The 26,794-nt window shown below is 37.2% G+C and overlaps 1 protein-coding gene across 5 annotated transcripts in view; it reads left to right on the top strand.

Moving 5' to 3' along the window:
- Positions 1-26,794, top strand: part of VTI1A (vesicle transport through interaction with t-SNAREs 1A) — a 283,570-nt gene that overhangs the window by 1,210 nt on the left and 255,566 nt on the right. For all 5 annotated transcript variants that reach the window (XM_026117483.2, XM_026117480.2, XM_026117484.2 and 2 more), the window contains exons 2-3: positions 7,783-7,841; positions 13,174-13,284. In XM_026117483.2, coding sequence (XP_025973268.1) covers positions 7,783-7,841; positions 13,174-13,284 — 170 coding nt within the window. The remainder of the gene's footprint in view (positions 1-7,782; positions 7,842-13,173; positions 13,285-26,794) is intronic.

Genomic DNA, 26,794 nt, shown 5'->3' on the forward strand with positions numbered 1-26,794 from the left:
CCCAGTATGAGGCAGAGGGAAGCTGAGAATAGCTGGATTTCTCATCCATTCCTTTTAACTTAGCTTAATGCCTCTTCTCAAGTCATTAAGTATTTCTGTCTGTTCTTTCTAAACACATTTCCCAAAGCTTGGAGATACCTTGGGGATACCTCAACTATGAGTGTGTTTTGAAGAGAAAATAAAAAAATACACACTAACAGTATACTTGTCTATATGCCCACAGCAAAAAAACAACCAACCAACCAAAAAAACTTAAACGAAGGAATAACTTCTTACTTTTAGAGTGGGGAAATGCATCATGTGAAAATGGGCGTTGAGGTAGGCAATCAACATGAAGGAAGCCTCACCTAAAACATCAGATCCAGGGCAACGCTAATTGAGAGGTCCAAAATACATCTGAAATAAATAAATAGTGGAATTTAATACATAAATACATAAAAATGTACTTGATTGTGGAATATTATGTCTAGTTTTGATGTTAATTAAGTCAGAAAGTCCATTGATAAAGCAAGGTTCAGTGCCCAATTGCAAGAATGATTAAAGGACAGGAAACTATGCCTTCTCATAGGCTTAACAAAGCTATTTTGTTGTTAGGCTTAACAAAAAGGGCATTAAGGGGTAATTCAATTACAGTCTGTAGATACTTAGGAGGGCGAAAGCTTTTTCTATCTTATAGTACTTCCGTTGCCCAGAGAGGCTGTAGAGCCTTCATCCTTGGAGATACTCAAAAGCCATCTGGATGAGGTCCTGGGCAACGTGCTCTAGGTGACCCTGCTGGAGCTAGAGAGGACTAGAAGATCTGCAGAGGTTTCTTCCAACCTCAATCATTCTGTGATTCTGCAGTGCAGACTTATGGCTCTAGAAAGGAGAGATTCAATACGTTTCAGCGATTGGAATTTAGAGCTGGTGTAATTCAGACTACATAGGCACAATAGTTAACCTTTACATAGACACTAGAGCAATTTATTTAATGAGGGCATGCAGTAAACCTGCTGTTTCAGAAGGAGTTGCTTGCTCTTCAATCGTGCATTTAAGGACCTCTTGTAAGAACAGGAAGATGCATTATAAATGCAGTAGTGCCTCATGTTCTAAAAATCTGTAGTGCTACACAGTGAGTTCATTGAAAAAAATAGAGATTTAATTTGCTAACTGTATGCAGTTTGTAAGCTATCATTGTCTGTTCTTCAGTAGGAAAAATATTCTGCTTAACAGTAGTGGATTTCCATAATCCTCTCCTTAAAGTCAGTCTCCTTTTTCACTTAGGGAGTCTTTCAAGCTTAGATATGAGATGAATAAAGAGCATTGTGTTAAGCAGTGACATAATGTATGAGTATCAGGCTTTGAAATCATGATTCTTTTCTGTGGCCTTTAGAAGGGATTTTTAGCACTTGCTGTCCTTCCAGAGGAGGAAGAATGCATTTTCCCTGTGGGATTAATAGTGTGGCATTGAGATAAATGGCCTCAAGATATGACAACAGCTAAATTTCTGAGGTTCCATGTCAGAATTTGAGGCTGGTGGTTTGTGGTTTGGACTGGCTTGTGTTAAGGCTACTTGTTGCACTGTATACTTATGAATGAAAGAAATATTTCAGTTTTCAGGGCTGTTCTCTTACTTTAAACCAAAAAGCAGCCCTAGCTAATAGAGGCATTTTACTGCTTGGTGGGGAAAAAAGGAAAAAAGAAAAAAAACCCTCTGAATACGCTGAACACTTTAAACAGAAATATTTTAAATACACATTTTTCCCTTGTTTCTTAATAGGAATATTTGCAAGATCTTTGCTTCTTCATCACCAGAAGTTCCAGTTAGTTCTTGTGGAGATGGCTGGGAGTTCCTCAAAAGGAGGATATGATTCAAAGTGGGAGGGGGACATGAGGAGACATGCACATGAGGTGGCATTTTTCAGCAGCAGTGATTTGAGAGAGATTGCTGATGGCCTTCTTCCCCCACCCTGGAAGAAGCAGAATGAAAGGTGTAAGAACTTGTGCTGCTTCTGCATAAGACAAAGAGATCTCCTGAAGTCTAATGACTGATTTAATTCCTTCTGCTACCCAAGATGGACCTGCTGTAAGCTTCATGTTCAGTTGAATTGGAGAAGTACTGGCTAATTGTTTTTCCAGCATTCCTGTGTTTGGTGTTGTCAGGACTTGATGCTATCGTGTGTTCTAGGAGGATGATGGCTCAACAAACAACCCTATTGTCACAATACATAAATAGCTCAGCAAGAGACATAACAAAGGCGCTCTGATGCTACAGAAATGATAAGCAGTAGGGGCAATAGACCGTCTTGGGAAGAAATATCTTCTGCAAAGGCAAACGTCATCTGGAGATTTAAAGAAAGTGTTCTAAATTGAGAAATCGCTTTTAAGTAGATGCTCTGTACTGCTGCTGCAGGTCTCTGGAAAGTGAAGATCACTCGCTGTGTGTTTTTTATTAATGTTCCTTGGTGTTATAGAGAAGTATCTTCATCTTGTGATATGACCAAAAATACATGTAAAATTTGATTGCTTGAGCTGAAAGAGAATGTTCCCAGCACAGATGAGGATGTTTAGCCTTTTCCCAATACTGCAGCCTCTGGGTGCTGAGGTTTTTAGATTACAGCACTGTCTTTTTTCTGATGGTTGATACTTGCATCTTCTGTTGGGCAATCAAAGCCCTCTGTTGCACTGTGTCGAACAGATTTAGCTGAGGAAAGTTCCACCTTTAATTTTCCATTGTACTTCTGTACAGGAGTTTACTGTTTACGTTTTACAGCTGACTCATTGTGATATGTCCCTGCTAACTGATTTTACAACCCCATAAATTACTCAAAAATCAAGTTGTCCGGGTTTTTGTTTATATATATATATATATATACACACATATATATTAGGCTTTAAACTGCTGTGGCCAAAGGGAGAAAAAATCCCACACGTACTGTTCCATTTGCCTTTGCTGTTGGACAGTAACTTCTCGTGAACAGGTGTTAGATGAACATGTAAATCATCCCATCTAGTGCAGCAAAATTTGCCAGTGGCCTGTGTACTGAGGCTGTCTGTCACTCAGTCTCTTTCTTAGCACATGCTAATAAAAAGAAGTAGTTCCACAAGCAGTGAGACTAATTGATCTTGGTCCATTTTTGTTTGTTTGTTTGTTTCTTGGTTGATTGTGAGGTCAGACCAGTGTTATGTTATTTTCCTACAATTACAGGCAGACAGTTGCCTTTCTGTAGCTCCACTGTATTTTGGGGGGTTAAAACAGTGATGAATGCAAGGGCAAAGCTGAAAGAATGGAGAAAAATGTAGTAAAAACTTGTTTCAATTAAGCAAGTGAAACCCTGAATGCAAACAGTCAACGGGTTTCTTTGTAATCGTTACTCAGAAGAAAAATTCACTTTTCTTCCCTGTCTTTAGATTTATCCAGATTCTGTCAATCTGACCAGTTAATAATTATATTGGCTAAATGTAGTATTTTCTTCAGAGTATGCATCTGGCAGTGTGGAGAGAAAAATCCTCTTTCTAAATTTTGATGGAACTTTTTTTTGAATTCAGAACTGATAACTGTTTACCGTTTAGAGAAAAGTAGTTATAAAAAGCTTTTTCAGGTCATCCATATGGTAGGAGTGTTTCTAGAAAATGATGAGGTAGACATTGAAAACTACTGAGTAAGACACAATGGCTGAAATTACTTAGTAATATGACAATCTTTACTTTGATCATAACTTGTTTGTCCTGATCTACTAATTAGTGACAAGCTTCTCTTAGACTAACTCCCTCTGCCCTCATCTGCAGGCAGGTTGTCCTGTGCCATCCTGATCCCTGAGGGGATTCTGACTGGGAGGGAGAGATGGTTGTTTCTGTAGCATAACTGTGGCAGAAAAGCAAGGGTATCTTGCTGATACTAAACAATTTGAAAACCATTCCAGCATGTGCTTTCTTGGGTCTGACTGACAACATTGTAGCATTTTATGCTTCTGTTGCTGATATCAGCAGCATGCCTACATGTATTGGCAGCCCTGCAGGCAAGTGGCTCCAGAGAGCATATTTCCACCAGGGGTTATATGGATACAGCTGGAGGGGGCGAAGAAAGGGAAACCAAACGGGTACTTTTTGTGATACTTTTGTGAGCTTGCATTGCTCACCAAAGTGACCCTTCTCAATTGTGCTGCTCCTTGTGGCCCTGGGGATCAAATGGTATTGCATCCCCAAGAAGGTAAGCAGTTGCAACCTAAGTTCAGCTGCGTTCCTGGAAATCCATGGAGATCTTGTCCCCAAGGTGTGGTGCCAAGCTGTGGCCATGTGCCAACCCACACATCCATATTTGAAGGAACAGCGTAGCCATTGCTTTCAGAAGGCCTCACTTCCTGCAATTGCCCTGCTCAGCAGCTAGATGATTATGTGTTGATAAGTCTGTGATGATATTAAAATTTTGCTCTGAAGTTAGGTCAAAGTTTGATACTAACCAAACTACTGAAGATAATTTGAATGTATCCTTACTTGTACGGGAGCAGTTTTAATAGGACCTGCTTGTGCACTACTGAATTTTTCCTACCAAGGTCCATATTTTGGTAACATCTCTGTGGCTATGCATGGTCTTATTGATCATCACAGATGGTTTGTACCTGTATTGTACAATGATGAGGGAAGGCTTTAAAGACTGTGCCTCTTTGATGCAGGGAATGGGACTTTTCTCAGAAACACCATACACAATAATGGTGTAACTACAAAAGGTGTAAACTGAGTTTCCCAGAATAATTTCTATATTTGTGGCAGAACAGGAGATAGGAGTTGTTTCAATAGCCACAAACCAGATGCAGATGAGTGGATTATGCATTTGTAAGACTGAAGAAAGAGTGGATGGATCTTGTTACATGTCTGGATTTCAAGGACTGACCAATATTGTATTATAGATTCCATGCAAAATTTGTATACAAGCAAAGGAAAACACCACTGTTGTCCAAACAGTGGAGAGAATCAGAAGCTTAATACTGGGAACACACTGATAGCAGTCCGGTTGGCATTTTTATCTTTCCTGAAACAAATAGGCTGGATGACTAGTGTAAAGAACTACTAAGGAACAAAAAATTTTGCAGGTGTAAAATGCAGCGATGAGCTATAATGTGCTATAAAGAGTTCAACAGTAAGGTAATTCAGTATTCAATGAAGTGTTAGGTAGCTCTTGTAATCGCAAATGCACACCGAGTTTGAACGCCATGAAATAGCATTTTAAAAGAACTTTACATCCCTATATTTCAGGTTACTTTGTTTAACTTAATGTGTATAAAAATTGTAATTCAGTAAAACTTGTGAGAATATTGGAAATTACTATAGTACGTTTATTTTCTGCTGCTATATTCTGGATCCTATTTTGATTGCAATAAAATGGCATTGTGTATTTCATCTCTTACATTGTTTTTCCTTTGGTGCATCATCATCTTGCCCACTTGCAAATGAAGGGAGGAACAGAGCTGTTTTGGGATGCTGGGCAGGGGAGTTGAAATACACGGGCATGGGAGTGGCAGACTTTTTTTTTTTTTTTTTTTTTTTTGCCAGGAGCAGGGAGGGTTGATTAATCTAATTTTAACCATTAGATTTTTCTGTCTTGAGTGCCATCATCCTGAGTACCTGGTGGGGAATAGAAGAAAGCAAAGTTAGTGGAAAACTAAAAGTGCTGCATGAGAAATGAGCAAATCCAGCTTCTGCTGTAGTAGCATCTGCCAGATGTGGCAGTGTGCATTCAGGATTTGCAAGGAAGGTGGTCACTTCCATGGCTTTGCCTCTGTATAAAGGATTACTTGGTCAAATTCTGGGCCTCTTTCAAGGATACGAAGGGAACCGTGTTTGGGGAGGGTTCTGGGGTGAGCTCTAACTTTTTATTTGTGGGACGATTCTAGTGGTTCATCCCCACTTGTGTCATTGACAGAGTTCCTGTTACTCAGAGTATTTCAGTCTTTTCCATTATTTTATTCTAACTGTATTTGCCAGATGTAGTCATTCAGTTTTTACTGCTGTCACCCAGAAACACTTTGATTTGCACATGTAGAATATGGTGGAGCCAGGGCCTGAGACTGTCTCGACGCTAGGTGCCTCATCAGCACTGAAGCACTGGCTTATCCAGTCTGTCCTCTTAAGGAGTCTCTGATGACTCCCTGGTTGGCTGTAGTACATGCTTGAGAACTTGGGTTTATCTGAGAGGAATTTTCCCTTAGTTAAGGACCTCAGCTAATGATCTCATTTTTGGACTTTATATGAATTGTCACAAATTCTGCAACGCTATAGCAACTTCTTGGGTAATAATCCAGAGCAGACTTGTTCTTGTGAATCTGCTATGTTCAGCATCTTGTATCCTCAGCGGATGGTCTTTCTAGTCCTTGCATTGCTGGTTGTTCGCAAAGATCTCTGTGTTTTCTTAGAGGTGGAAAGATGATCTTGAACCTGATCCTCTCTACAAGCAGGGCTCCAACATATGTAACTGAAGAAGTCATGATGTTAGCATGTCCTTAAATGAGTGTCAGGTTATAAGAGCATAACAGTGGAGAAGCAGAAGATAGGTGGATAGACTTGTCCAAATGTAATTCAGGGTAGTGTGGAATAATAGTAGGAGGATTCAGCTGAAATGCAGCCTGCTCGTAGCGGGGATACTTCACCAAGAACTCTGAATCTTAAGTAGTTTTGTTGCTTTTTAGGAAGGTTAGTTCTAGGGCACGTTTCACTGTATGTGGCAGGAGTTGCTAACTTTGGTTGCTGTCTTGGCACCCCCCAATTTCTGCCTATGGCACTCAGTTTGCTTAAAACTAAAGCACTTCAGCCCATGAAAAACTGTGCATAAAGGGGTCCTTGGGTAAAATTCAGTGGTTCGTGGTGTGCAGAGGATCAGACAAGATCACTGGGTAGTCCCGTTTGGTCTTTGAACACTGAATACAAGGATACAGAGTGATCATATGGAAGAGAAGCAAAGAAATTCAGGCTAAAAAATCCTAAAGCTTAAAGATATACAGTAAAGTCTCCTGTGCCACTGTAGACTTGTGCCTCCTCATCTCTAGGAAGTAATGACTAGAGATACTCTAAAGCAATGCATTATTTATCTGCTTCATTAGGCAAACCAATAATATCATGAGATATCTGTGCTGGTGCTTTCAAATGAGCATTGGCATAAAGGTTAATATCTTAGAGTTTTGTTGTTAACTTCATTGAGGCTATGAGTGTATTTCCAATGAGAGGGATGGCTCTGGGGCCATGCAGGAGGCACATTTTAACACCAGTTTACATTTTTACTGTTATTAGGAGCAGATAGATTTTTTTTTTTTTTGGAGTTCTTGTGGCATTTCATTTCCTCTTTTTTTGAAGTAAGAGGCCCAGGGGTCTAGACCTCGCATAAAGGAGGGGAATACAGACCTTGTTTTTCTTCAGTGTCTGGATTTATTACAAGTAGGATGTTTGGTTTTATGCAAATAAATATAATAAATCTTTGATTTTTAAACCATGAGTATTTTTTCCGTTTGTCATAACCTGTGTTATTTTACACACCCAGCCTGTTCTTGCTGAGGCCACACTTTTAAAATTTGAGCAACTGTAACTCTCTTCCTAATTAGCAAACTCCTGCATAACAAAGCAGAAGATTTCAAGCATCCTTTGATCTCAGTTTTTTTAAAAAACTACTAATATGGGTATCATAGTACATGCTAATGTCACACAGAATAAATCCCTTGAGTGAGCTTTAACTGATACATTTAAGCTTATTTTGAAATGGTGTATTTTTCATGGCAAGAACACAGTTATATTGGTATCCTCATAATTCTATTTCAGATGAGAAGAAGCAGATGGTTGCAAATGTTGAGAAACAGCTAGAAGAAGCAAGGGAACTGGTATGTCATGGCTTTTCATATGTTAATTGCCCATTCTTGGGAAAAATAATAATATCATTAATGGTAACATTTAGCATAGATGATGGCCTAGAAATACTATGTTAATATTTTAGAATATGAAATATGCAAGATTAAAATATTTGATGTATTCTCCTTGGGTTAAGTGATTTAAGGTTGGTATTATCATTGCAAGCTATTACAGGCTGCCATAGGCTTTGAATTGTGAATTAGGTTTTTTGATCTAGGATTTGCATTCAGTATTTACACACCTAGAGCATTTTTTCCTATAGGATCCTCTTATGTACTTGATTTAATCTATCTGATAGTCTTGTAGAGTAATAGGTCAGTTTTTCTCTTTTGGTAAATGAGTAAACTGAGGCATAAAGATATTTAGCCATTTGAGGTCAAGGGGGTGATGGTAGTGTGGGATATTGATCTGAGAAAAATATATCTGTTAACCAAGCATTAGTTAGTGATCTGTGGTGACAGAAGAAAGCAACATTAAGCATTTGTGGCTTTTTCTTTTTGTTCCCATTACAACTGTCATAGTCTTCACCTGGAGTACAAAGTAAAGTTTTATAGATGTGGAGTGACTGAGCAAGGGTGTTTAGTCACAGTAAAAATTGACGTTTTTCCACATACCCAATAGTTCTCTAACTGAAGTTCCTTTTGTTTATTACCTACAAAGGAATTTGGTCTATATCATGTCAGAAATGTTATCTAAAAATTGGGACAGGGAAATGAAATTAGTCCTCCTGGGCTGGAAGCTTTTGAAGGTTTTAAAACTAAGCAACTTGAATATTGACTAAACAATAATATTGAAACTTTTTTAAAGTTTGTGACATAGGAAGAAAACGGCTTCTAGTATGTTTGTGGGCACACCCGGTGCTTTTGTTTTAAGAAATCAATTCAGTTCAGTTTAGGCTTGCAGACTGAGCACTGGAGAGCTGAATCTCAGGATGACTCCACTGCAGGCTGCCTCAGTGACCTTGCCAAGGTGCCTAACCTCACTGACTCAGTATTCTCAGTGAGAAATACGATAAAAATACTGTTCCACCTCATGAGGATGTTCTGAAGATATATTAAGGCTTTGAGGCTCTTCCATTTTCAAATAGATGAAGGAAAATAAAAATATAGAAAGGCTTTTTTCCCCCTCCTCTTTATGGCCACTTGACAAAAAATAAAGAAAGGATATGGCAATACAGAGAAATTGTGGCATGGGTGTTCTGGTGAAAAAAAAATTCAGATTTGGTTTTCTATTCTAAGTAAGATTGGAAGGAGCAGCAATTGAGTTAATGGCTCATTACTTCCCTTCTTATGTCAGAAAAAGATCATCTAAATTTGTATTTATTATAAGATTAAAAAGTAAATCCTGTTTCAGCATTTTCCTTCTAATGATGAACTTAATTTAATGTACTGACTTTTCTTCATGCTTTTGTTTTAGATCTTGTTGCTAACACTACTAGACAGGTGCTTCATGCAATTATTGGCTTTAAGCAATTACCTGACATGTTAATGATTAATGTCAAGGCTTGGGTTTAAAATCAATTTGAACAAACCTGCTAATAACAGAACTGATTAAAAAGATCCCCTTTTTAAACTAAGGGCTGCAGCAGAAAACCGAAGCAAACCTAATTCCTTGCCACTGATAGTTTTTATGTATTGGCTTGCTTCTTGAAGCACCGTTGCTGGGATTAGCAGATTTTGTTTTATTTTCTACTTAGTTAGGAAATAACCATCTCATGTATTATAAATATTATTGTAGAGATACTGACTATTGATATTTACATTGGCTAACCACTGATTTTTTTAAAATATTGTCTGCTTTAAAATCACTACTCTAATTGAACTAATATATACAGAGCTGACACCAAAACCTTTTCAGACTCTCAGGTTGCCTTTTCAAGACATTGATGTTGAGTAAGAGGTCTCTGGAGAGATAGCCTGTCATTCTTGCATTCCACGCAGTAATTTCTGAGTGTGTTTCATTTCTTTTTTTTTTTTAATTGTGATTTTAAGGAAGATGAATGTTGTGATAAGCTTAGAGAGATTCTTTGAAGTATAACATCTAGAATGTGCTAGAAGAGCTAGAATTAACATTTTTGGATGAAGTTCTGTTTTTAAGAAGAAAATCTGGCCATGAATTACATGCCTTTATGTTTTATGAAGTGCACATCGGAAAATTGTTGTAGGAATTAAAATTTACAGCATTGCAAATGCGAGGATATTTCTTATTTAAGCGCTTGCTTTTTTTTCATTTAGATCTCTCTTTTAGCCCAAGGACTTTAGAATCTGCATAGGTTAGTGAAGCTCACATGTTTCAGAAAATGCTGTGAACTTTGCCCAAATATGTTTGAGACTGCCACTAGCTGGGCAGTCGGCTGCTGCTTATGCCCTTTTTTAATAGTCTTTCTACAGGTAAGAAATCCATCTCTTTTTTGCAGAGAGAGCAAAACTTTGCTATTGTGGAGGCTGGATGGTTCCTGGTAGAGAAATGTTTTTGTCATGGAGTAAATGGCGTAGTGGAGTGGCCTGTTGTTCATGATGGCTTGAAGTGCAAGGATAGTGGGATACCTAAGGAAGGCTTCATGCATTAATGAGAACAGATTGATGTCATTAAAAGAGAGGTTTTGGTCTGCATAGTAATAGGGGATCATAGGATAATTCAAGTTGGAAGGGGCCTCAGGAGGTCGCTAGTCCAGCTTTCCACTCAAAGAGCAGGAGTCAGCTGTGAGGTCAGGCCAGGTGGCCCAGGGCTTTTTCCAGTCAGTTCTTGAAAACCTCCGCAGACGGAGAGTTCACAGCCTCTCTGGGCAGCTTATTCTATTGCTTGACTGTCCTCATCGTGAAAAAAGTTTCTCCTTGGATTTACAGAGGATGCAATGTGGGTTTCTTCTGAAGGAATGTGGATCACAACTGAGTCTTTGTCAGCCAAATCAGGACATTGAGAATACTGATGACTAGTTACCAATATTCAGCAATAGAGTTTGAAAGACCTTGAAATATTATGTAAGACATCCTTAATCCTCCAGAGCCAATTCAGTTGTAGTCCAATTTACACGTGGAAATGTTCCTGTGAGAGAGGGAGAATTATTCTGGAGTCTCAATGGACAACATCGGCACTACCTCATCCTGTTATATTTTTGAATGGAAATATCTGTGGCTGCTCTGCTTTTGCTGTACTCAGTGCTGGGAGTGTATTGGGTGTTGTCAGGAGCAATCCTACTAGGTTAAACCCCTGAGGAGACTTAAGGACGGGGCCTAGTTTATGAATTTGGGTGAGAGTTAGGTGCCAACATGCTCAGCTTCACCGCAGTGGTGGCATGTTTGAATATAAACAATAAAAGAACTTTGAGCATTTAGATTTTCTGAAGAAAACTTCAGCTTCTTCAGGTGTTTTGAGATTGAAGTGCCAGGGTTTTTCTAGGTTTTGTAGAATCTAGCTATATTCTTCTTGCTTGTGTATGAAAAAAATACAATTTTATGACCAATAGTATGAAGTCTGAAAGTGAAGATGCATGAAGTGAGGTTGCAATTAGTTTGACATCTGCCTGAACCACTTTTTTCTGCATGACATGGCATGGGAATTTATCAGCCCAGGCACAAAATGTACCTGTTTAATCTCATGATGACAAAAAAAGTGTTAAACTTTGTTCAGCTCAGACATGGGTTCTTCATCATTGCCTGTAATGTTTCGAAGTACATGATGAACATTTTCCTTTGACTGTACAGTCTCTGATACTGACTCTTTGGAATGAAGATTCTGGATTTCATGGACTGTGATCTGATTCTTGATACAAATTTTGGATTTGTACGGGAGATAATTTCATTTTTATATAATAGATAAGGATTGAGACTTCATTAAAATATTCTGACCTTGCACATATAATTCTGTGTATGTAAGGAAAGTTTTCTATGTTTATGGAAACATTTGAAATCAAATATATTGAAATGAAGTAGATAAGAAATAAGCCATTAACTCCAGCTATCAGCTTCATTTATAAAAACCCTTTTGGAAAGTTAAGTCTGAGAAAAAGAACTGGGTAGAATTAGAATTAGTTTAGTGTATTTCAGTTCATTACCAACTATTTAATTAAACTCTGCTTTACAGTTAATGACATTAAATACCATTTTGTATATAGTCAGAATAGATCAGACTGAATGACTTTTATTTCAGTATCTGGTAATTTCATTGATTAAATTCAGATGCTTTTCTTCTGGCATGAGGCTGAAATTTTGTAGTGTAAGCAAGCAATTACATACTAATAAACTGTAGCTGTCCTTTGTGAAGACCTGTAACTAGTGGTTTGGGACCCTAATTGAAAGGTATTTCCATTCCAATATTTTACTTTACTGTACTTTACTGTACTGTACTTTATTTTTTTAAAGTAAAGTCAGAAAGATTTTAAAAAGCAGGTGGGGGATTCTTCTGCTGTGCAAAACAGAATCCCAGAACAGACAGCACTCTAAACAGGTGACTCCATGACCCAGTGGGCAGATAATCAGCAGGCAGATTTGCCCTGTCTTTTAACTCCTTTTGATTTCCTGTGACTCTGTGCTGTATTTGTGAGTTTAAGGCCCCTTAATGTTCTACATGGTAAAAATAAATATAAGGGGTTACAGATAGAACATATCTCTGAAGTTTTAGATATACAACTGTACACCAGTTTTTCAACAGCCTTTTTATTACAGCCCTATAATTCTGATATTTAATATAGCTGAATATAGATTTAGGGTGTAGATTTAGGCAACCAGTTCAGAAAGTGCTGGTTACTTAATTCTACTGAACAAGTATTTTTTGATAGAACAAGAATTGTTGAGGCTGGTAATAAATACATTTTTAATGTGAGATAGATTATCTATAGATATAAATCTGTATAGATATCTGTCTCGCATTAAAAAATATATATGTGTATTTTTTTCACCTAGAGGTTTCCAAAAATGAACACCTATAAGGAGATAGGCTATGTCCTGAATTATGCTCTTTGCAGAAAGTTATTTAACCTCAGTTTCACTGGCTTCTTGTAATAAAATGTATTCATCAACATTTGGAATTGAAATACAGAAAAGTTTGATCAGAATCATTCATTCTGACTGTTTATATTAATAATCGTGTCGTTTGTATATTTGATAGGATATCAATAATATATATATACACCCTAATACATTTTATTTGATAACCTTTGATAACATTTCTATACCACAGGTTAAACAGCAGTATTCTTAATAAACAAAAAATGTTTTTTGGTATTTGTGAACAGTTTAGGTAAATTGATCCTTACCTTAATTATCATTTTCACATATGTGCATCTTCCTTATTTTTACTTGCTAGCTTGAGCAGATGGAGCTTGAAGTTCGAGAGATACCACCTCAAAGCCGGGGAATGTACAGCAGTCGTATGAGAAGCTACAAACAAGAAATGGGAAAACTTGAAGCTGATTTTGTGAGTTTTTAACTTATCACATAAAGATGGCATCCATGAGAATTTTTTAATTCATTTTTTATGCAGTTATTCAAGCAATTGAGAGGATATTTTTGACTAGTGTGAGAGAGTTCTTCTGCATGTACCTTGCTGCAGTTATGGACAGATGAAAAGTTAACTGGGTAAGAGTAGCTTTTCCTTTTGTAGCAGTCTCACTAATACTCAGGTTGGTAGCCTTGAGTCTCTTTGTCTTGGATGTGAATTGTTCCTGTGCCATCAGATGTGTTTATGCCCCAGCAAAATTAGCCAGGTATCTTAACCCTGCTTCTAAAGGAATGACTAGTAGATCATCAGAATTAATACCTTATATGTAACATGAGTATATCCTGAGCGCAGAATAGCAGTCCATTTAAGATAGCTTGTAGTAATGCAGACAGTAATATGAAAAGCAATACAATCTCCAGTCCATGGAATTTTTAAATGTAGTTTGTCTCATGCGCACTTCATTTCTTAGTCTCTGTGATTTCTTTTCCATTGCACTTGGATTCTTCTTGGCTTTTGTACAAATTGGTTATAAATACTACATTTTTCAAGTAATAGATTCAACCAGCAAGATTCTCTTGTCTAGGGGTTTCTGCTACAACTATCAGCCCTTTCTTGTGACTAGGATTTGTGGGGAACAGATTTATGTAGAAACAAAACTGTTTTCTCTAAAATCATGAAAAGGTTCAAAGGGATTGCAAAGTGTAGGAAAATGCAATGCTAATTGGCAGCAGCTCAGTTCTGTCAGGGTGGGGAGAAAGAAATAACTGTTGGCAGTGTTTGCCATTTCACTAGGGAGCTGTGAATTGCCTCGGATTGCTGGCAGCATTTATTCCTTCAGGGGAGGGGAGTGAATGTTTATACCTGCAGCCAAGAAATCCAGCTGACTGTCACTCCTCTGTGCTTCTGCCAAGTTGAAGAGTCGCACAAAAATGTATTAGCTAAAAGGTGGTTGCACTTTTGTAAAGTTTGAGGAATGTTAGAAGTAAAAAGACTTAAATCATGAGACAATCTTGTGCATTTCACGTGTAGGAAATGTGCATGACTCTGTTGGGTAAACAGCAGCTTCCAGGAGAGCAGAGTCTCTAGACCAGAAATGAATGCTGTTTACTCTCAAATGTAGGAGAATTCCCTGTCAACATATTTGCTGCTGGCTTTATTTTCTTATGCATCCAGAAAAGGGGAATTGACGCTTTCATATTCACAGGCAATATGGAATAGGAGAGTTCAGAACTGGACACACTTTTTATGGAAGAGAAGAAATGAGCATGGAAGAAATGTCTAAGCAGGAGCAGCAGGAATTATGTGATTGAAAGAACATAAGTTTGTGGTTGGAGTGAGAGAGCAAAAACAATGTGGGAGAGAGGCAGGAACAGATCATAATAGTGAAAAAGCGCCCCAAAACCCAAGCATGGCATTCAGCAAAAGATGAAGAAAAGAAAATGGAGTGAATGATGGAGCAAGGTACTAAAAAAACCCAACAGCTATGCTTGGAAAAGTTTCAATTTTCCAGAAAATACTATGTTATTGTAACTAAATTCCCTCTATAATTCCAGTTTCTAAGTACTAACATTTTTCTAAGTTTGTATGTGTGGGTTTGAGAACCTTTTTGGCTTACTTTCCAGCTGAATAGCAACTTGCTGGAAACTTTATATAGCAAAATGATTCATTTGCAAGTTCAAAGAAGGAAGAGGAGGAGAGGATAAAGGAAAAGAAATGTTATTTTGACTCTATAAGCTGCTCTGGCAGCAGAGCCACTGAAGGTAGGAAGTTGAAAATGTTTGCCAAAATGAAAATGCTTTTGAGTGTTCTGTCTGAATATTGTCCTGAATGAGTTGTGACCTGTTTGACTGTAAGCAAAGCATACAGAGTTTATTTAAGAGTTTTAGCAGACCTTTAGAAAAAGCAGATCTAAGTACTTTTAAAACAAATTCACTTTTACAGGTGAAGGGAAATTTTTAACTGGGAGTGATGCTGGTGGTTTCAGGATCAGCTTACAGGTTTGCTGCTGAAAATTCTCAGCTCTCTTTCAAACTGCCTGCTGATGTGAGCTTGCGAAGTTGCGTGCTGATCTTTATAAATGGAATTGGAAACTCAGCTGGATTCCATTGTATTTGGCTTGGCTCTTCCTGCATGAAGCAACATCTGCTCCAAGGAGAGGGTAATTCTCAATCAGCTTGAAGTGTGTTTCATTTTAAGGAGACAATCTGTGTCAAACAAATTGCAAAAATTATATAGATCAGCTTATAGTGTGCCTGGATTTTGTTTTTTTTGTTTTTGTTTTTTAAACAAGTCATATATTTCAAGCTTGAAGTGAATGCAGTAACCGGGACTGGTAGTTTTCTTTTACATTCATCATAATGAACATAAGTTTGTTCTTGTGAGGTCTTTGTAGAATGTAGAAAACTTGCCCTCACCCAAGCAGTTATGGGAGACAATGGTACAGCAATATATTAGTTAGGAGAAGGAAATATGAGGTATGTCTTTATTTGAAGGATGGACCACATTAAGGTTTAAGTTGTGACATGTAGTATCATGGTGAGTTGATTTGATTTTGGGCCGTAGGTATAAAAATGACAGAACACTGGACTATCAATTTGATATTATTTGCTACATACTGTGGCTTTTGAGCCTCTTAATGTGCAGTGTTCCCTCTACATACTTTACTGTCCCAGAAGTATATTCTGAAAAATATGTATTGGAGCTTACTTAAGCTGCACTTTGAAAAGTTACTCCAAGAATGGCTTGTGCTTCAGTAATTAACTTTCTAATCAAACAGGAACAAGTTACAAACAGATATTTCCCCCCCCCCTCCCCCCATCGCTTAGTTTTGTTATCTTGAGTCTTGTACTCAATTTTTTATCAGTTCTCTGCAGTCCACAGAGGTGTGCCTGGAGGCAATGACATCTATGCCATCGTATTGCACGGGGTAGTTGGTAACCCAGTAATTGCATGAAATGGTGTTTGAGGAGAAAAAGCCACCTTGCTCCTTCTTGGCCCCCCCCTCTTGGCTAATGGGAATGAAAAAAAACCAATAGCTTAGTTTTGTCATTAAAAAAACTCAGATACCACAGTACTGTCAATGTCTATGGTGAAAACAAACAAAAAGTATTAAACCTCAGCTTAAACCAGAAGCTAAGCCATGGTTCCTGATGCCTGCACTTGTGTTATGCAGTGCTGTCCTTGGGAAGAGGATGGTCATATAGTGAGCAATTCATCTGGTTTGCGAAGTAAACGGAAGAATGAGTGTGCCAGGTCAGACCAAAGAGCTATATGGCCCAATCTCAAATGCAGTTGTTTGGGAAGAAATATTAGAATAGAGCAAACATGAAGTGATACATTGCAATAGTTTACTGTTCAACAACTTCATACATATCGAAAAGCTAAGTTTCAGGATTGTTTACAATGTGTAATAAATTTTATGTACCAGAATAAAACTGTTAAAGCTTACATTGTCTTTTTTGACTGACAGAGGTAAATCTTAGTTTTATTACCTCATTTTCAACTAATATATATCAATCCCGCATTTTTAGAGTGGAGTTGCCTTCTTGTCAGATCTTGAAAGCTGTAGTCCCAGACCTTTGGTGGGTACCAGGCTTGGGCATGGCAGCGGCTTGCAGAGGTGTGGTAATGGCTCTATCTTGTGGCCCGAAGTGGAGTTGCAGAGACCCTGCACTTCTGCTTTCTGGGTTGAGTCAGCTCCTGGGGCCACCTGCTACCAGGCTCCTGAAATTGAAACCAAGATTTCTGTGAGCAGTTTTTCTTCTGCACCTACTGATGCATCTTTCTGTGGTTTAAATCTGTGAATATTTTTTTCTCAGCTATGTGGCTGACTATGGAGTAAGCTGTGAATACAAAAATACCTATATTTTCTTGTAATCTTAAACGTATATGTACCGTTTAGTGTTTTCTTTTTTTCTTCCCCTCTCCAAATAAAGGTTTTTTGGTCGAGTATTATCTGAAAACAGCTAGTGGTCCTTTAAACACAAGGGATTTACAGAAATGGTAAAAGGCTGTTGAGATTTTATCAATGTACTTTGATCTGAACCTTTCCCAGTTGGTCTTGAATTGTAACTATAACAAATGTGTGGTTATCTGCTAGTATTTGTGTTCACCCCAAGATTTTCATGTACTGGCTCATCAGGGCATTGTAAACAAAGGCAGGCACTGTCCTGAAAACAGGACAACTGAAATATGAGGCATCAGATGCATTCAGATATGTGGAGAAATACAAAAATCCAGTAAGACTGTATTACTCAGTAATATTGATATTACAAAAATGAGTACCTCGCAATCAGTACTGGGAATGACATGGGTATATTCAACAAGAAATATAGCTGTCATAAAAAAGGAGGAGTCCTAAGAACTGTTCCTGTTCTGTCAGGGTAGCACAAAGGTAAATTTTATGGGTAGTTTTTGTTAGCTCCTGTTCTTACAGCTTGTCTGAGGCTAAAAGAGCACCCTTTGCCTTCATTCCGGAGGCTAGTTCAAATGTTCTCACTGCTATATGAAACCAACATGTGCTCATATAAGCAACTTCATTTTCTACCAGGAACATACTTGCCCTTGTGCATACCTACTATGTGACATTGACTGTATATGATGAAAGGGAAGCAGGCTAATTTCTTTTTAGAAGTTTGCTTGTGGTTGTGGATATGGGTGGGGGTGTGTGTGTGTGTGTGTGTGTGTGTGTGTGTTTTTAATGAAATAAATATTGCAGGTCTGTTCTTTGAATGGCATTTCCCGCCCCCCCTAGTAAGGAAGAGGTCCTGTGACCACATCAAAAAACATAGGAACAAGTCATGCTTCTTTTCAGAAATGTTGGACCAATAGTTGTAAGCTTCTTCCAAAGTGAGATGTGTTCATCATGTTTTCTATTTTCTGTGTATCCCAAAGCATACTTTCTGCCATGCACACTGATGGAGAGAAACATATTTTTGTGGCATAAAATTACTTTTGTTGTATTAATGACTAATTTTATTACATGCTGAAACTTAGTATGGTTAATCATCTTATACATTAAGCTGCTTAGGAAGCCTTTAGTCATCTGGCTTCATTATTTCTACTACGTATAGTTTAACATTGCATGATTAGTTCTTCTCCTTGATTCTTCTTATTCCACATGTTGTGTATTTCTGCTGAAATGTTACATGTAGAATTAAATCAATTCCTTTTAAAGACTCAGAATGGGTGCAGATTTTGGTTATTCTGACCTTGAGGAATCAACTTAAATCAAGAAAAGATGAGGAGAAGCCACCATTGTCTAGACAAATACATTGTACAAACTTACCTAAATTTAAATATTTTTGGCATTCTAGCAGTAATTTCAGTCAATAGCTAAGATACATTTTCCCATTTCATACGTCCTACAGGTTTCCTGTTTAAGATAATTGTTAAAATGGCAATTGGTGCTCAGTTTTTAAAAATGTTTAAGGAGATCATCAGTGGAATTTCATTTGCTGAGGTTAACTCTATTGGGTGACTCTGAGGTACCACCTGAGTCCAGAAGCTAACCTGAAGAGCAGATGTAATTGTGCCAGGCATTCTGGCTGCTTCTCGCAAATACTGCTACTCTTATTTATGTATCAGTCGCATGCCCAGACAAATATTTGTAGTGCTGTAAGCATAATGAAAGACATTTGTCAAATGACAAGTAAGCAGTAGATATATTTATGGCCCAGAGTCTTCCTTAGCTTTTCAGATTGAGCTAGAAGTTTAGACATTGGGCTGTTGCTGCTGGATTATTTCCATTTGTAAAGTAAAGCATTATATCTTTATAGTTACAAATTTGTAAACTGCATGTGGAACAGATATGTGTAGCTTCATTGTGGCATCTCAAAGACATTATTAAAAAGAAGCAACCCACCATGAGTAGATGTTGTGCACATGCACACACCCTACACAAGCAGGCATGCCTGTAGTAAAGACCTGATCTTTCTGACAAATTAGAAATTTTTGAAATTAGTTTTAATTTCTCTGTGTGAGTAGTATAGCTCTTCTCAACAGAGGCTTTGGAGAAGGTGTTTTAAGGCACACAAGATTAAACTGATAAGTTTCAGAAGAGAGAATTTGAAATATCTGACTGTGTATTTTGTCAGTCTAATTTTGAGAAAATATTTTGTAGACCAACATTGACCATAGGTTGGTTTTTCTAATATCACAGACTTCAGTGGCTTATGTTTTGTGTCACATATTTTCAGTCACTGTTGATTATACTTTCTTCTCTGACCAGAAAAGAAATCTATTTTTTTCTTTTACAGATAAGGCTAAAATTAGTTGTAGTCTCAGTCTCACCTAAGTGGCCAAACCAGTCATGCTGTTCAATTTTTTTTCTTTTTTTCTTTTTTGTTTTAACGTTGTGATTCACCTTACATCTCTTTACCATCTGCATGTTTGCAGAAACAAAATGGAGTATTTTCTTCATGTTTTTTGAATACTAAAGAGTGGTGTTGGTCGAAGGACTAGAGAACTGCTCATTCGCTATTTGCTTGCTTTAAAAATGCAGATTTTATAGAAACTGTGTTGCCATTTGAAGCCAGAAAATATATAAGAATATACAGTCTTTTCTGAATAGTCCAATTATTTTATGGATTTTCTTTTTTCCATATTCCCAGTCCCTTCAAAATGCTCCTATATACTATATACTCCTATATAATGCCTATAGCCCTAGTGAATCAGATTGAAGGACCAGTTAGCATAGTATTCTGACAGCAGCCACTAGTACATGCATTAAAAAAAAAGAAAGAAAGGAAGAAAGGCCAGGCCAAATATCAAGGCAGACTATCCAGTCAGCAATTTAGGGTTTTCTTGAGCTAGAAGGTTGTGTCTAGAGCTGCATTCTTCATAGCCTTGATAACCTTCTCTTTCACAGATTTGTCCAGTTAGTATTTAACCTGATTTATACTTAGGACATGTCAACGTATTGGGAGATAATGAGATCCCCATCTGAACTATGCGCTGCGTATATAAACAGTTTTAAGCCTGTTGTAGATAATTTTGCTGGGTTTCTCTAGTTGTCTTTTGGCAATAGTAAAAAAAAAAAAAAAAAAAAAAACACACAAAAAACCCCCCTGCTCTCTACTCATTTTACTTATGCAATTAAAAATTCTATAGGCCTTACTTAGCTTGCCTTGTTAAACTCTACCCTGGAATGGAGGATCTAGCCTGATTTCTCCTAAGGAAGCCAGTTCATGCTTCTGAACATATTTTTTGCCCTTTGCTGTGCCATTTCACATATGCAGTAGCTTTCCCGAGATGGGTAATCAGACCTCTACGCTATGTTCTAACTGCTGTATACAATGGTACCTTTTTTTTTCTCTCTTCCTTTTCTAATAACTTTTCATATGATATTGGCTACTTGGCTGCTGCTGAACATCAGGCTAACTTCTTTTCTGTAGAGGAAAATTCCATGTTGTCTTCAGTTTGTTTTTACTTGTGTTCACACCTTGGTGGGTTTGTGGTAGAAGGTGGAGGCATTATTTGACCCTTTGCAGTATATTATTTTTAATTTCTCATTTTCTAAATGGGAAAAAGGTGATGCAGGAAAGAATATTCCTTTTTTTTTTTTTTTTTTTTTGGTTAACGTTCAGTGCCTAAACTGTGGGTGTTTCTTTTGTTTTTTCTTTCTGTTTGTTTGTTTTTAATGGAAGATTAGAGATAGTGTGACTTACATCGCCTCTAGAAAACTTGGCCTTGTTTGTTTTCATCTTAAGAAAACTTGTATAATTTTGTGTGCAAGTATGATGAGGGAAGGAACTTTGTTCCACCATAAAATTTACTAGTTGTGACATGCTTTTCCTTAGAGGAAAGCATGAAAGATGAGAGTTAACATGCTTAATTTATAATTAACCTAAGGGGTTATGATCATCTTAATTGAGATTCCTTCGAGGCTAGATCAGTGAAGCACATCTTATTTCTTGGTTTTATAGTTCTATAGGAGTTGTTTACAAAGAATCCTTCAGTGTTTGACCAGTAGGATGCATCTCAAAATGTGATTTGTGAAGAGATGATATGCTGGGTGATGACAACCAAGCAGAAAATCTTAATTGTAGATAAATCGAATTCCTTAACCAGATTTTTCTCTCAACTGGCTTTACCTTGATACTCCTGTGGACTTGTATAACTCTCTTCAGAGATATTGCCATTGTTGTTTGTTGGTCCTTGAGCAAGTCAGTGACTGTTATGGTGGAGATGATGAAATGATTTTAAAGAAGGGTCTGTGGAGAGCTAGACTTGGCCCACTGACTACAAATAAAGGTACAGCCAGCAAACATCTTGGTAAGTCTGGTAATTCTTGAATTTGACTAGAGGACTATGGATGAAAGGTGTACCAATTCATACAATACACGTGAAGCATTCATGCCTCTTGCTCTCCTTTCTGCCTATGAACACAAGATCTTTCTGTATTAGACAAAGCTAAACAGAGGACTATGGCAGAAATCCTTCTGTAAAATATTATTTAAGACGTGTCATAGGAATTCTTCATAATTTGGACTCTGGTATAGGAACACTGATTTTTGTACTTGCTCTCGCCCAGCCTTTAGGGGTGTCTGAATGCCAGCCTTAATCAGACTTTCCCAGGGATAAAGTACCATCACTTCTCTATTTATACATAATTTGTTCTTAGGTTTAAACTTTCACTTCCCAACGTTGAATTAGATCTGTTTTCTGGTCTTCCTTGTCAATGTCCCCTCAAAAGTACTTGTAGGCAGCCAGCAGCTGAGGTAACTTCATATGCAGAAGGCGAATTCTGCGGGGGGGAGGGGAAAGGAAGAATTTAATGTTTCCTCTTTCTCAGTGATTTCTTATTTTAGTCAAATGATACTCTCCTGCCTGTCATGCAAAAAGAAGCAGGCTGCCATTGTCCTGCTTTTGATAGCAGCAGTAATAAAGGTTCTGCAACTGGAACTGAGCTGTCAGTTGTGATGACGAATAAAGCAGCAGAGGGTATATCTCACTCTCCTGCCGTTGTATGGGCTCTCCTGCACTCAGAGGAGTAGAAATTTGATTTGGTTTCTAGCATGAGTTAGAAACGTGAAGATTTCAAAAAGAGAAGCAGACAAGCTGAGCAAAACCCCCGTCATTTTTACATGCTTGCTTTTCAGGTTAGAACTACGCTCAAGTTCCTTAACGTGTTATTTCTCTTTTTTTCCAGCTAGAGCGAGGTTAATTCGTGTTTGACTGCAAAACAGGGAAAGACATGTGCTACTGATAAGGCAAAAGATAGCGAGAAGATAACGTTTTGACACTGGGCGGATTAATTACAGACCTGTTCAGATTCCTGGGTGTGTTTGTTCAGGCGCTGACACTAGATGGCACTGTGTGTTTGCAGAGCAGGCTGGGGGGGGGGGGCGGTTCTCCCTGTTTCTTTTCTCTTTTTTTGCTTTGGTAGTAACTGAAATTACTGTTTCATGAATAAAATATTTCTGGTGGGATTTGCATTTCTATATTGGCTGAAGATACTGTGTTGAATGTTTTATTAACCAGCCCAGTGCAACTGTCAGCCTATTAAAGAGATCCAATGGACCCTGTTTAGCTAAATAAACTAAATAAATCCAATTCGTCAAATTGTGTTCCTGGCTGTTTATTTTCCATTCTTTTGATGTACAGTTTATTTTAAGTTAAAACCACATAGTTTTAAAAATTAATGGGAAAATAGAATTTAGTGTTTGAAACGTGAGGAGACTAATTGCCATGGTCAAAAATAGCTTTCTTTTATGGTGAAGTTGCAGTCTGGAAAATGGTGAACATTTTATTAGTGATTGATTAACTGTCCCATGCCAAAAATTAGTTTGGTAAACAAGTGGTTAATGGCTTTTTTTTGGCCTGCTTGCTGGGTTCTATTGCTTTCATTAAATTAAACTTGAAATACAAGCAATACAACTTAACATACAAGCATGTTAAAAGTATCTATTTCTACCCAACTTTGAGAGGGTGTGCCTCATCTTGATATTTTCTCAATCAGAATTTAAGGGGATTTTTTTTGTACGATATTATATATTAAATGCTTATTGCAATTCTTATTGCATTATAGGCAAATATTAGAGCATAAAAAATGTCTTTGCTCAACCGATTGTTTTGTAAGTTTGGTCCTTAAATGCTGTCAATCATTACAAATATATTCATTTGTTATATTCTGCCAGTACAAATAATATTTTAGTTGCCTTGTTTGCTGAAGACCTTTTCTATAGACTAGCAGGAGACGGACTGTAAATTAATGTTATTAGCATAGTAAAAATTCTTGTCAGTGCAAATGTGTTATAGATTTGTTAATAAGAGAAATAAGAAACAGTGATAAGTGTTTTCTCTCTTTAATTCTTTCTCTCTTTAATTCTGATGAATTACGGAGAGCTGCGTTAGCGATGCTGTGTATTAACTTTTAGATGTTTTCCAAGAAACTGAACTTCTAGAGTACCATGTTTTGTGTAGGTTTATTTTAATAATCTGGGGTTTCCAAAGATGGAATACTAAGTTTAATGCAAGAGAAACAGTTAATTTTAGTTAGTGGGTTTTTTGGCTTTTCTCTTAAGAAATCTACTACAATGGATTAAAAAGCCTTTATGAAGAACTATCGCGTAAGTACAAATTTCGTAGTGTTAGAAATTGTTAAGGCAAATCATAGAATCAGTTCATTTCATCTTTTTGTTACAACTTATTGTTGAATTTTTACTCAAACTGTAAAATTTGCTTCCACTCCTCTCCCAAGCTCTAACCCTAGAACAAAGTAGATATTTATGGAAATGCCTTCTGTGTTGAATAGAGTGCTGTTTCCTTATGTAGGCAGGCTTTTATTTGTCCCGAAAAGTATTAAACCTTTAAATATTTACATTTTAATATTTGCAAGTTGTAAATACGTAAAAATGCTACTTAATTACTAAAACACAAAAAGTTAGCTTGTTTTCTCCTTGACAAAACCTTCACATCTTGTGCTGCACAGTGATTCTTTTTAACACACCAGTGTCAAACACAGAAGGAACTTTATGCTGCTTTAAAACTGGCTGGCGCAGGTAAGTGAAGGTGGGCTTTTATAAAAGTGGAGATGTTGTTTTGTTTCTGGCCTACAAAACGAATATAAATCACAAAATGCAGATGGAAGCATGTTAATATTTTTGTCGTCTTCTAATGCTCTTTGCTGTATGAGGCATATGGCAAAAGTGTCAAAATCTCTGTTCTTTTGTTCGTTAACTTTTTTATTTGTATTCTGCAATCATTTAGTAGTCAGTCCCAAGCACAGTCCGTTTCCCTTTACAAGCTGCTATACAAACCACAACAAAAAGTAGTCCTTTGCCACTAAGTCTATTTAAGCTTGTTCTTCTTACATAGTTGGAGAAGAGCCTGCAAAGACTAGTCAACACTCTTTAAGGTGTACATTTGACAATTTAATGCTCATATACGTTTATAAAAAGTGGATCAAATAAAGCACCTCTCTTACTTCTGATCCTATTTTTATAAATTGTTTCTAGTGTGACAGTGCTGGGAAAATAAGCCTATTCCAGTGTTTAATAATCATTAAAGAGATTTCACTCCTAAAAGAGGTGATCAATACAAAGAAAATGAGAGTAGAAATATAAAGAGCAGATATTAAACAGGAACATAGCTGCTGGGATCAGTAATAGATTATAGTCCTTTTCCCTGCTATATTAAGAACTAAAACCCAGCAGAAAACATGATGAAAAAAGCTTTTTGCTGACTCAATATTTGGTACCTAGTGTGGAAGAAAAAGAAATTGGTGGGGTGGGTGCTCTGCTTGTTTCCCATTGAGTGGTATTTGAATCCCCTCAACTTTCTAACATGTCTTTGTTTTTTTTCCAGAGAAGTTAAGACTAGAATGAATAAGGGTAGTGTTTGCCAACTTACGCTCCTGGTCAATGTGGAAACACATTAGCTGGGCTTTTGGAAAAAATTGAATTGCAATTTCTAACTTTATACCTGTTCACTAGAGACTCCAATGCAAAGTCTGGCAAGTCAAAGGAAAGACTTCTGTTGTGTTTAGTGGACCTTGAATTGGACCTTACATGGAAAATGCCCCTGTATTATAAACATAGCACCTCCATTTCCACTAATTCATGAGTAAAGGGCTTTGAGGCATTATTAAATCAAAGTCTGACCTTTTCTAGGGCATGTCACCGACCAAGAAAAAGGTGGTATTTTAGTATTTGATTTAAGAGGAAAATAGTGGCATTAATATCAAACTAAATTCTCTTGTTTTGAAATTTGAGAAGTGACTTATTTAATCGATGAAAGTGGTTATTTTGGGGGACATACAAGTACAACTGCAGTTTTGGCACAGGGATCCTCTTTAATTCTGTGTTTTGCATGGTACCTAGCATGAAAGGGTTTCTCATCCATGAGTACAGTTCTTTGGTACTGTGATTAGGAACATTAAATAAATAGAACTGTGCAAAGAACTGAGTTGATGTATTGATGCATTTCTTGTGATTATTTTTTTTTCTTTAGGAAGTATAGGCTAGTTTATTATTGATGTTTTACTAGCAGCTATCTTTTAAACTACAGGTTTTCATTGGTTATAATTTCTAGCATCCTTTAAAAATGACTGAGAACTATACAGCTAGGATTAGTTTGGGAGTAAAAACTAATAATGGCAAGAAGGGGCTCTTAACTATAGCTTAAAAATTAGTTTATTAAAAAAACCCAAACTTGATTTATAGTGACTGTGGGTTTTGTATTGTTTTGTAGGCCAATATTATTAATACCTGTAAGTGACCATGTGATTTCCCTCTCCTTTCTGCCCAGTCTTCAGGAGAAATTAGACTCTCTGTGTCCAGTTGTATGAGCTTCCCACAAAGTCGGTTCAGCAAACTAAATCAAGATAAAAAGTTAGAGAAAAGTCAGGATTAAGTTAGGGTTGCTAACCTGAATCACTTTCCTAGCCTTTATAAGCCCTCAGTGCTCCTTTTGTCTTTTCCTCATCCTCTGTCATGCTGTCCTCCTCTTAGATCTTGATTTCAGTTGAAGACAACTGGGCTGCATCTTTCTGCCAATATGTGGAGTCAATTTCAAGTGCGTTATTAAGGTCTCCTTCTTCCGTTCACATGCTATGTCTGCTGCCTTTAGCAATGCGGATAGGTAGCTCAGCATTTCTGCTGTGTAGAAATTCTGGTTTAAAATGCATGAATTTTAGAGAGGATATAAGGAAAATTTCCTCCTTTTCCTCCTCAATTTCACTTTTCTTTTTCTGGGACAAACTTTAAGAATTTACTCTTAATTTGTAGCTAAAAAGTACTCGGCTAAGGACACCTGTTGAGTTACTTTCTATCCTAATCTAGCCTCAGTTTGCAAATCATTTATATGTTAAAAGAAAATATCTTAGCTGGGGTCTTTTCACCTACATGAAGCTTCATGTACAGTGGTGTCTTGGCATGGCAGCACTGCGATTTTTGAAGTGAATCCCTTTGTTCTCCTCACTTTACTGTACATGCATGTGAACAGGATTGCTTTTTGAGAAAAGCAAATTGGAAACTTCATTTCA

This window comes from Dromaius novaehollandiae, chromosome 6 (genome assembly GCF_036370855.1).
Source record: "Dromaius novaehollandiae isolate bDroNov1 chromosome 6, bDroNov1.hap1, whole genome shotgun sequence".
Classification (NCBI taxonomy): Eukaryota; Metazoa; Chordata; class Aves; order Casuariiformes; family Dromaiidae; genus Dromaius; species Dromaius novaehollandiae.